The sequence below is a fragment of the Gadus chalcogrammus genome, chromosome 1, assembly GCF_026213295.1.
Source record: "Gadus chalcogrammus isolate NIFS_2021 chromosome 1, NIFS_Gcha_1.0, whole genome shotgun sequence".
In the NCBI taxonomy this organism is placed as follows: Eukaryota; Metazoa; Chordata; class Actinopteri; order Gadiformes; family Gadidae; genus Gadus; species Gadus chalcogrammus.
Window position 1 is genome coordinate 4,709,978 of NC_079412.1, and position 12,429 is coordinate 4,722,406.

At 47.1% G+C, this 12,429-nt stretch overlaps 1 protein-coding gene across 5 annotated transcripts in view; it reads left to right on the forward strand.

The window, feature by feature from the left end:
• LOC130370161 (cell division control protein 42 homolog) overlaps window positions 1-3,080 on the forward strand; it is a 9,628-nt gene extending 6,548 nt beyond the window's left edge. For 2 of the 5 annotated variants that reach the window (XM_056575960.1, XM_056576034.1), the window contains exon 6: window positions 484-3,063. In XM_056575960.1, coding sequence (XP_056431935.1) covers window positions 484-573 — 90 coding nt within the window. In that variant the 3' untranslated portion in view covers window positions 574-3,063. Of the gene's footprint in view, window positions 1-483 lie in introns of all 5 variants that reach the window. The other 3 variants (XM_056575903.1, XM_056576108.1, XM_056576179.1) reach the window with 3 other exon arrangements.
• The last annotated feature ends 9,349 nt before the right edge of the window (window positions 3,081-12,429 follow it).

Sequence of the window (12,429 nt, forward strand, 5' to 3'; positions counted from 1 at the left end):
TCATGACAGGGCTTAGGCCAAACAGGAAGACGCAAACAAACGACTCGCTATACAGAACACAAGCTTGTCACATTGCTCATGGCTCCACAAGGTTGTGATTGAGTCCTCAGGGGTGTGTTTTGGGTTAGGTTTTGATTTATACATTTTTTTTTATGTGTATTTATTTATCATTTATTCAAGGACCTGCATTCCCTTATTCCTCCACCTTCTTGGTTTGCCTGCCTATAGCATGAGCGTTTGCATCCCTTAAAACATTTAAAGCAATGCTAACCAAACCACACACCAGCAACTCCCAGTAGACTACAGTAGGGCTGAACACCCACTATGGTCTACTGTACAGCTTACCCAAATGTATTTGATCTTAATTTCTCTTTTTCCGTTGACCTGTCCATATTCTCCTTTGTTATCACCTTTAACCCTTTTTGTTTGACCTTTGTTGTCCAATCATTGAGCCTGTTTGTGTGTGTGTGTTTGTGTTCACAGAAAGGCCTAAAAAATGTGTTTGATGAGGCGATACTGGCGGCCCTGGAGCCCCCCGAGCCCAAGAAGAAACGCAAATGTGTGATGCTATGAATGGTGCCCCGTCTCTCAAACACACACACACACACACTCACACTCTCTCACACACACACACACACACACACACACACACACACACACACACACACACACCTTTCCCTTGCTCTGCTAAGGCTGGTTCACAGCGTTTGTCACCAAGTTATGAATAGAGTCAACGAACATGTTATATAAAACAAGCCATCTTTATTGTAAAAAGTTAGAACGCAAAGCTAACATGGCTAACAGTGTGTTTAACCAGGACTGGATATTGTTCAATCACACAGCCACCCTTCAAGGGGCTGGCGATGGTGACCCGCCTCTATCCGTAGGCTTCAGGGGGTCAACCTAAATCAAGCCCTGCCCCCTCTGCCTGGCCCAAACACAGCCTTTATACCTTGCTGTTCGGCCAGCATCCTTGCCCCATTACCTCCTTTTTTACCCCCGGCTTTGCCGAGAGGAGTGCGAATGGAGTAGTGTTTAAAGTCGTTTTGCCAACACCCCTCCCAAGCACAAATCTGATACGTTCCACATTTCAAATGGGCCCAGTCCCAGGCCCCATGGGACCCTGGATTCTGGGCTGGCCTGGTTGATATACAGCCGTGTGGCGGTCCACATGGAGGATTGTAAACGTAGCTGTGAACCACTCAGAACCCGTTAAGTGGCCAGACATCATAGGTTGAGCGTAGCGTTGGCGTGGGGAATGTGGTATTTATTGAAGCTCCAAAGGCTCCCAGTAGCACCGGGCCTGAAGTGGACCGGGCCCTTCTCAAAGCAGGGAACTCCTAACAGTGTTAGCAGGACGAGTGGTATGTTCTCCAAGCGTCGCCAGGGACCAGAGTCAAAGTTACCGTTTAAAGTGATCCTGTATCGTTGCAATTTGAACGGGTCAAATGGAGAAGTACACAAAACAAATATTCAAACTGTTATGGCTTGTATGGGCAGCCATAGTTCCAGTACCGTTGTTCATTTGTTTGTTAAGGCTCGTTTGAATTTGAATTCTCCACCATAATTCTGTGCCAAGTCAGAATGTGGTGCCTGGGTGAGAGCTTGTGTGAGCTGTACCTTGTGTAGGACTGCTCTACCCATTCAGACTGTACTGTACTGCATGTGGCTCTGCCTCTCTGTCCTGATGATAGGTTTTAACTCATGTAATAATAATGTAAGATGGCACACAATGTGGATGTAGGCTCCAGATGTTTTTACCGAAATGTTTATTTCTTGTATGGCAGTTTGTTTTTGTTTTTATTTTTATTTTTATTTTATATAAATATATATATATAAAGGTTACTTTACTCCCTTTACATTTAGGGGTCGGGACTCATCTGAACTTTCTCCCCCTTCCAGTTACAAAAAGCAAAGTCAGATTTGTTGAGTCTTTTTAAAACCTCCATTGGCAATGAAACTGATTTGGCAAAAACGATTGTGTTCGGATGACATTTTTTCCTCCACTGGTGGATTTAGATTTGGGTTGACGTCCAACCGAAGTCGGTATAATTATAACCTGATGTTTTTGGTGCAAATCCAAATGCTTTGTCTGAAGTCTTCGTTATTTGTATATGCATTCTTTAAAAAAATATTAAACTTATACCTTAATTGCCTTTGCAACGTTTGCCTTACTGTTTTTATTTGACGCTTGATTAAAAATTATTTCGTTATCAAAGTGCAATTTCATTTAATATACGAAAATATGGTAACATTTCATTTTACTTTTCGATGCTGCTGGACGCATTTGATAGTCTTCAAAACCAGTGCTTTCCCCAAGTACCACCAGACTTTTGGGTTAATAGGTTTTACTCATCAATTTCTTGATCACTTTCGAAAACATCTGAAAGGAATTATTTGAAAGCTTGTGAAAATCTAGTTTCTCATGTCTTGACCAGTAGAGTGCGGTGACCCTAAATTTCAGTGGGGCAGAAACTACTTGATGACCGTATGATGACCACAACCACAATTTATGTTTTCTTAATATGTATATTCCGAGCTATAATAAACAACTTTAAACTTTTACATCAAACAACTTGTCCGGCCAAGTTGTTTGATGGCTTCTCTTCTAATTTTAACCTCCAATGTTTTTTTCAACAACCTCAACATTGTTCATCACAGGTGCAACACCACTCACCAATCTGCATTTGATATAGAAACGACGAAAGATACTTGTGGAATAATTCGAGTTGAAACAATTCTAGAATATGACCATGTCCATGTGACTACTTTACGACCATATTGGCGGCTTTTATCGCGGATTGCAATTCTTGTTGCAGCCTGCAGGGTTATGCGATAACGCCGTCAAACGCGGTCGCTGAGCTGCCCTGTCCAAACATTGCATGACACTTCCGCTAGATCGTCACCATCATTCACAATTTTATGTCAACAGACCAAACATATTCGGAAAGCCTACAGAAACTATTGATAGTTAATGTGACAATCGCACTATTCAAAATAGACTTGGAGCAATGAGTTACTGAGGAACTATTTTTTTGGGAACATGCTTTTGCAAGTAGTTCGATGCCCAACCTGCCCATAAGGACGGTACGCGCCTGGTCTTAACTATTATGATTTATCTTGGTACCGGTCACTGGTCGTATTTGCCGATACAATTACCTGTCTACAGTATCCAATCCTCAACTGATAAGTTGTTACCTAGCATTGCACAATGACATCCAGCAGGGGGCGATGTCTACCAGAACATGACTGCTTATCATTCAGTATTCTAGCAGCCCATGTACACAAAATTGTGATGACGTCGGTGCAACTGAGGTATTAACATCAAGCAAGAATTACACCCAACATGGAAATGGAAGTGGAAAACTTAATACGCATTTATTTTACAATGCGGTAGAACGTTACCTTCCCAGCAGGGCCGGCCGTCCCGGTGCATAAGGGAACTAATTAGCCACAAGAGGGCCCCCAAGAGTTCTTGAAATGTCCCAAAAGAGTTTGACATGAAAAATGTTGTTTGTGATATATTGTGTCAATAGTAATCATTCATTGAGCATAAACACTGTCAAAGATGTTAACTGCATTTTGATTCAAGCACAGTCAGACTAATGCCAGTCCTTGGGTTTGCATTCGGCGTGTAAGTCATCAAGCATTGACTATTGTCATTAGGATTTATGACAATAGTCATTATGACTATTGTCATAATGACTATTGCCCCCCCACATTGGCATTATGGGGGGGCAAATCAAATGCTGCCTAGAGTCCCACTGGGAACACATCATACCGTTTTGAACTGTAAATCGGGGAGATTGAGAATCACACTTGGCCTTCCACAGATGTTTTTGTGGAATTCCTGAAAAGGCCTGCAGATGAGGGTGATCTCCCCGGCTTGGTGACCCAGATCATCTGCCCTGGAGGTAGGTAAAGAAAAATACTTCTGCTGCACACACACACACACACAAACACACACAAACCCGACACACACACACACACACACACACACACACACACACACACACACACACACACACACACACACACACACACACACACACACACACACACACCATACACATACACACACACACACACACACACACACACACACACACACACACACACACACACACACACACACACACGTCTACCTTTCCTGCTGCCTCTCTGGTCGACTTTCACACGTTTCCCAGCGCTTGTGGAGTGCTGCCTGTCAACACCTTCTTACACTAAAGAGTTGCTGACGGCCATTAATTATCACACATGTTGAACTAGGGGCATTCCACAGTGGTATAATCTCTACTCCCCCCCCCCCCCCGTGTCATAACGGCAACATGTATGTAACAGGAGAGGTACCACCTGTGTTGGATTCCACCGTTGTTCGTCAGGTCAAATATTTCTTAACGCACATCACACACATTAGCATCCAGTCAACGCTGGGCCCACAGCGCCTCTCGGGGTAGAGCGACCGTGCAGGGGGTCTCGAAGGCAAAGACCCCGCCGTGGTCGAGGAGATTAGTCTTCAGACCCCCGACACACTTAAGGTCGACCTACACTGTACTAAGGTTGTAAAACACATTTCAGAATAGTATTAATTATATAATAAATATAAATAGGAACACAAATTGAAGATGTCTTTGGTAATGCAATAGCCCTACTCTCGCACAAGAGTCCCAACAGATCATTGACATATCGTTTTCTAAACTCAACCCAGGGTAAAATGGCAACGTATTATTATCCAGTTACTTGAATTGTAACGCTTGTGTCGTCACAAGTCTGACCGTTTCCACCGCCACAGTGTACAGTAAGCGGGAGACCTCGGAGGTGTGCAGCAGAACAAGGACTTGCTGTTCTTTACTCCGGTTTTATGAGCCCACTACTTTTATGGTGATCTGTAACAGATACCGCCTCACAATAAAAACACACACCAAACGTTTTTCTATCGTTCTTTTGCTGTTTATTAAAGCCCAGGTGGTAAATCACACACTACCCCGGCCCTGCTACGAGAGAGGCATGCCTATTGTCATGCAAGTGTGTGTTTGTGTGTGTGTGTGTGTGTGTGTGTGTCACAATACATTTCTCAATGCCGCCTCCACAATGGTGACTCAAGCCGCCTGACTAAGCAGTGATATGCAACCCCTTTTCAGCAATCTTTCCCTCTACCATCAGATGGAAGCAATGTGGTTCTCGTCAAACGCCGGGCTGGACTGAGCGAGGGGGTGTCCGGTGCGGGTCTCTGTGCATGGGAGATGAATGCACACGTGCTGAGCCCAATTTGCCTTGGAGATGAGGGAGAATGTGGAGGAGCTGTCATGATTCACCACGCTACATTTATCAAGTGGTAAAGGTGTCTCAGGTATGGGAGGTATGGGATGAAGAATGTGGAATCCTCCTTCATCTTATTCTAGCTCGGCCTCACTGTCTATTGCCCGCTAATAGCCCCCCCCCCACCCACCCTAACCACCCCCCTCCAGCTCTCAAATAATATAACTTGTATTGTTGATGAGTATTGTTTAACTATTAATCACAAGCGTGCAGAACACACCTCTGCGAACACTGGGTGGTTGTAGGGTGGGCAAAAAACAATGCTTTTAGATGGGTCCCATTTAGTGTCTAGTGACACATAACCCGCCTCAACTGGAGCCGTCGGGAGCCCATCAGAAAAGTGCAACGTTACAACCCTTGTTTCACCAGTGGTTGCGCTGCCCATGCAGTCTGATGTTTGGTTACTGTTGATACATGAAATCATACCTCTGTGAAAACCGCCAACATTTCTTCTGTGGTTTGCAATCCTTTCCAACTTTCCAGATAGTTAGCATTTGTGTTACTGTGAGCCTGCAGAGGAGAAGAGGTGTCTTCTAGTGGGCCTTGTTTGACAGCTCTCATACCACTGGTGTCCCCCACAGGATTACTATGACCCAGCCGGTGGCTGTGGGCTAATAGATACATGCAGGACGCACACTCCAGCGGCTCTCCACGGCGTGTACCCACACGCGAACAGGCCCCGCTGAGATCCTCTCCTCAGATATGCGTGCTTGTGTCAGAGCGAGACGCCTGTGTCCAGGTGTAAGAGAAAGTCGTTTACCACTCAACTTCGCGACCCCTTCCAAATCCTATTGATGACAGACAGCGAGGGGGTCGTCCCCCCTCCCTAATTACCTTGCTCCCCCCCCTTTTCCATCCCAAACTCCAATCAGAGGTGGGGGGAGGGGTGTGTGGTTGTATCTACTATGCTGGCATTCAAACACACCTTAGGTCTTGAAAGCCCCCTTGGCTTGAAATAGGGGGCCATGGTGGGTTGACGCTTTCACTTTTTACCCTCCCCCTCCCTCCCAACTGCCACTACTACCTCAACGACAACCCCAACACCTACGCCCCCACAACCTCCACCAGTCTCATCACCACCACCACCATCACCACCACCACCATCACCAGCACCACCACAAGCCCTCATGTCCTCTCCTATCTGATGGGCCCTGCTCCGAGATGTCATGACGACATCGCTGGGACTCACGCTATACCGCCATCTGCACCCCTAACACTCTGCTCTCCGCTTGCTCTCTCTCTCTCTGTCTCTCTCTCTCTCTCTCTCTCTCTCTCTCTCTCTCACTCTCCTCTGTCTCTCTCTCTCTCTCTGTCTCTCTCTCTCTCTCTCTCTCTCTCTCTCTCTCTCTCTCTCTCTCTCTCTCTCTCTCTCCCTCTCACTCTCCTCTCTGCTCTCTCTCTCTGTCTCTCTCCCTTTCTCTCTCACTCTCCTCTCTCTCTCTCTCTCTCTCTCTCTCTCTCTCTCTCTCTCTCTCTCTCTCTCTCTCTCTCTCTCTCTCTCTCTCTCTCTCCTCTGTCTCTCTCTCTCTCTGTCTCTCTCTCTGTCTCTCTCTCTCTCTCTCTCTCTCTCTCTCTCTCTCTGTCTCTCTCTCTCTCTCTCTCTCTCTCTCTCTCTCTCTCTCTCTCTCTCTCTCTCTCTCTCTCTCTCTCCCTCTCACTCTCCTCTCTGCTCTCTCTCTCTGTCTCTCTCTCCCTTTCTCTCTCACTCTCCTCTCCGCTCTCTTTCTGTCTCTCTGTCTCTCCCTTTCTCTCACTCTCCTCTCCACTCTCTCTCTCTCTCTGTATGTCTCTCCTTTTCTCTCTCTCCTCTCTCCTCTCTCCTCGCTCTCTGTGTCCCAAACTCTATGACCTCCGCTTGTATAAATAACGACTTATATTTTCGATCTCTTTTTTATTGAAAGCGTTGGAGCCGCTAATCACAAATGTGCCGTCAGTTGTAAAAGAGTTTCTGCTGGGTGACATCATATATTGTACGGTTCTTTTAACTTCACATTTCTATTTTGTTGACAGTAAGATGGATGATTGTCACCTAAATCTTCATACTAAATAATCTTATCGTAATCCATTTTAAATGACCCAAAGAACAACTGTTCCCGGCCCCATTAGTTCACCACCCCCGCCAAGCACAATGTGTTTTCAGTCACATTGCTGCTTTCGCTTTGGTTATTCCTCCCATGCGTCAACCCAAGCCTCCCACTGCTCCTCTGGTGTTCTGGGGGCCATTGGGGACCCATGAAGGGTAGAGGTTGTGATGCAGTCGGTAAGGACAACCTCAATTTGGACTTAACTGGTTATCTGCCACCACTGTAAAAGTAAAATGCTATCTTTGTCTCAGGCAATCAACAATATTATTGTGGTAATGCCATTTTTTGTTTATTTTATCCTGATTTATAAAACCTTTATATTTAAAATGAGATAAATACTCCACGTCCTGACAAATACATTCTTTACAAATCCATCAAATAATGACATCAAATTATAATTTGTCATCTGGGCAGGTAACATAGGTCGATGTCTGGCCCTGGTGCTTTTGTCTTGTGAAAGACGGCTCATAGGATACAACAGGAGGTTCTGTATACAACTTGGATGCAGCTGTTGACACACAACGTTTGTATCAAACAGTATGAACAGTCAACTACTGGCAAGGAGGTCAAATCATCCCCAGTATGGTCCCTTACTTTGATGGGATATAGATCTTTATAACAACGTGAGCGATGACAGCTGCATGAGGGCCTAGCACTAGGTGTCAACAATAAGCTGCAATCAGGTGAAGGCAGGATCCACCAGCGAGGCTTCTGAGGGAATGTGGTCGGCTCCCTCCAACTGGCTCAGACCAGACACCATGAAGGGGGAGGGGGGAGGGATGAGCGGGGGAGAGGTGCAGGGGAAGGAAGGAGGAGGAGGAGAAGGGAGGGGTTTCAGAATAAAAAGCAGAAGAAGATGGGGTAGGGATGGTAGGGGAGGGGGGGGGGGGTATTGCAACTGTCATCACAAACAAGAACCATCTGTCTCATTTGTGTAACTTGTTTTCTTTTAATATGAGAAGTATGCAGAGGAGATCTGGGAATTTGCGAGAGGCCTGGGAGGGCTGGTGGGGGCCCGGGCCTGGGGCCCTTGAGGGATCCCAAACCAGCCTTCTTCTCACAAGGCTCTGGAGAGCAAGTGGCATTATTGTAGCCCCATGCGGCCCCCATTGTTAACCCCTCACAAACACATGGCATTCTGGGAGAGTGGGCTGTGTAGGGAGAGAGAATTGATAACATGGACAGAGTGATGTCGGACCCACCTGTGCCGTAAGGCCCCGTTGAGGCGTCACAGTCGTTCATACCTGCGTCAGGGTTTGCATTCCCGAACATGGGAGGAATTGCAAAGGTATTATTTTATTGTCTCATTTTACGCATGGAGGCAGCGGTTTTGAGAACGATGAAAACCACATCTGCCATCGATGCGGTCGTCAAAATTGGATAGGTGGTTCCTTGACGTCAATTAAATGGAAAAAGTTGAATTTTTTCTTGGTTGCGTACATAGAAAGATTATTGATGATGAGCGATACAAACAAGGTTTTATTTGATTGCGTGGTCGCGTGTTATACTGAGTGGTTGTGTCAACCAAAATGACCATGTTCCAGCTGAGCAATTGCCAACAAAATTCAAAAATGTCCACGCTTTCTTATTATTTTTGCAATGTGTTTTATTGTTTAAAATGCTGACATCCACGGTTTCAAAAGGAATCTGCCATTCAACACTCACACACGCCTTATTGAGATGCCATCCAAACACTTTTGGACGTGCAGAGACATCTCTGTTGTGCTATTGTACTGTACTGGCTGTAGACGCTCCAATACTAACTTGGGATTCACTTATTGCTGATGAGTGTGCTGTTGATTTATTTTTGTACATTAGTCCACTTGAGATGTAGATTTGTTGATTTGATCAAATATCTACACCTTGTTGAGTCTTGGGTCATCTGCTGTGTACAAACCAGGTGCTGGTCAATCCTACAACCCTCCAAATGACTGACAGAGGCAACCATGGCCCCTAGCAGCCCCACACCACTGGAAATGGGCATCAGCCGTCTGGAGGGGAACTTGGCTCTCTAGGGATCAAAGGGGGCCTGCGTGGGGAGGGGTATAATTGGGGACAGATCCCTGTGCTGCACTAGACATCGGCTGGTTAGAGTTACACTTAAACTGCAGAGAAGCCGTGCGCTGATGTGAGGGGCGGGGGGGCGGGGGGGGGGGCTGCTGAGTGTAGTGTTGTCGGGGCTAACATGAAGAAAGACAAAGGCTAAAACGCAGCATGTGGTGTGCATTTTCCACCCTAATCCCCATTCTGCAGTATACGCACTGGTCCTGTGCATCTGCAGCTAGCCCCCACCCCCCCACCCCCTTTATCCTAAACTCTCATCACATCCAAGAAAACCCACATGGCGGGCGCACGTTCATACTGAGGCCGGCGCATTCTGGGGTCTTTACTCCCAAACGGCTCAGCTTATGGCAGCTTCCAATGTGGCTCAAGGTTTGGAGAGGAATCATATGTGTCGATTCCTGCTTCCACATTGAACTTATATGTGCTTTATATACGTATTGAATTTCAATGTAAGTCAAAATTCGAGCAGCAATTTTGCATGCAAATGATGTACAGCCGCCCAGCTCCATGGGTGTTGCTGGTGTTCCGTCAGACGTCATCGTTAGTCGTGGATTCACGTTGGGTTTCTTAGGGGCGAGTATTGATGTAAACCTGATGACATGCGTTGCATAAATTGTGTTAGGTTGGAGAGGGACGCCTTGGGTGTATAATGTATCCCTCAAACGAATTACACTCACCCACACTCATAGTTATGCACACTCCCAATGTTTAACATACTGTGGTCGTCTAATAACATTGCTGAAAGACACAGGAAATGGGCAATTTTATTGTAATATTGGTCCGTGATCGACAAAGTGTGTTTCTGGTTTTAGACTCTCTAGCGAGAGACTGAAACTCTCAGCTTTTCTGTGGCAAAGTTTCTGTTCCTTTATTTATTTATTTATTTATTTTTGTCTCTTAATTTCGTTCTCCTGTCTCCCATTTTCTCTTATTTGTTGGCAACTTACAGCTCACCCAATCACAGACACACACAAAGACACACACACACACACACACACACACACACACACACACACACACACACAAACACCCCCCCCACACACACACACACACACACACACACACACACACACACACACACACACACACACACACACACACACACACACACACACACACACACACTGACGCACACACACACACACACACACGCACACGCACACACAAACAAACAATCACTTACACGTGTATACATGATAAGCTTGATCTTTGGATTGTTTTTCAAAGAAACGTGCGCGGGGTTGTTTTGATACAGCATATAATCTCATATTAACATACATTCATAGGCAGTAACGTCTTCTTCAGTGTATAAAGTCTGTGTAGATCTACAGTCTGTCTGTACAGCGACACCAATATTACCATAGGAAAGCTGGGATTGTACCATGGTGGCTCTCACTGGTCAGGTGCAATTCAGTCACTGGCAGTGGCATGGGAGTGGGTGCGTTTGCTCATGCATGCAGATTTTTGTTTGCGTCAAAGTAGCTCCCCTGTGTGTGTGTGTGTGTGTGTGTGTGTGTGTGTGTGTGTGTGTGTGTGTGTGTGTGTGTGTGTGTGTGTGTGTGTGTGTGTGTGTGTGTGTGTGTGTGTGTGTGTGTGTGTGTGCGTGCGTGTGTTTGCACTCAGAGAAAAGTTTGGTGTCTCTGGCCATGTAGCTAATCCTTTTCCTGTGTGAGAGTGTGTGTCTGCGTGTGTGTCTGCGTGTGTGTCTGCGTGTGTGTCTGCGTGTGTGTCTGCGTGTGCGCGTGTGTAGGGCGTGATTCCTGGGGGTCTTGATGGAGAGTGGAGAGCAGCTGCAAAAAACAGCCAAACAACGCTACCAGACGGCCACAGAAGAACCTCCACCCAACACACCGTCCCTTCTTGTCCCGGTCCTTTGAGTGAAGAGTGTTGCTTCCAGTGTGTCTGTTCCCCTCCTTCCTCTGATTGTTGCGGTGGTCCGAGCAGCCCCTCACTGGCGGGGGTCTGCCCTCCGCTCTCCTTGATTTGTGTCTCTGTGTCCAGCGGGTTCCTTCCGCAGCAGCAGCAGCAGAAGGTCAGGGGGCGAGCATGCAGCCCCCCCCCTTCCAACAACATAATAGCCCCCCCCCCTCCCCCCTCCCAAACCACAGCACACACCCCCCCACCAACCCCCCTCTGTCCATTCGACTAGTGTTCATCTGTCCGTGTGTCCACCTTCAGCCCGTGTGCAAGCGCACGGCGTGCTTTAACGACCTGCCGCACTTCACTGACACGTATACTACACACACACACACACACACACACACACACACACACACACACACACACACACACACACACACACACACACACACACACACACACACACACACACACACACTTGTCCTCACTCTCGACAACGTTATAATAAGTTAAACATTACAAAACAAGTGACGATAATAAACACAAACGGGAGTGAGGGAGGGGGTGGCCGAGCACCTCGAGGGTGGCAGCACGAGGCCAGCGCAGCGAGCGGCGGCCATTACTGAGAGACAAAGGGAGAGAGAATATGCCCTCTAGTGATTTCTGCACCTTCTCACGGTGTGATTACAACGACTATGATTGACTGCAGACATCTGCCCCCTTTGACCAGTGGTTGGGGGTTAATGGGGGTGCAGGGGTGTGTGTGTGTGTGTGTGTGTGTGTGTGTGTGTGTGTGTGTGTGTGTGTGTGTGTGTGTGTGTGTGTGTGTGTGTGTGTGTGTGTGTGTGTGTGTGTGTGTGTGTGTGTGTGTGTGTGTGGTGGGGTTCTTCATCTGAAGGTTCCCCGTGACCCCTTCCACCTCCGGTCCGGTGGACAAGGAGAGGGTTGTCCTAGTGTGGTACTATTGTCAGATCGTTCACGTTCTACCGTCGACACACAGAGTGTCCCCTCGGTCCCTCCTCCTGGCCCTCCTATCCGCCCCGCCCCTCTCTGTCCCACATCCCACACTCCGCCCCTCCCCGTCCCACCCGGTTGTCGGTCC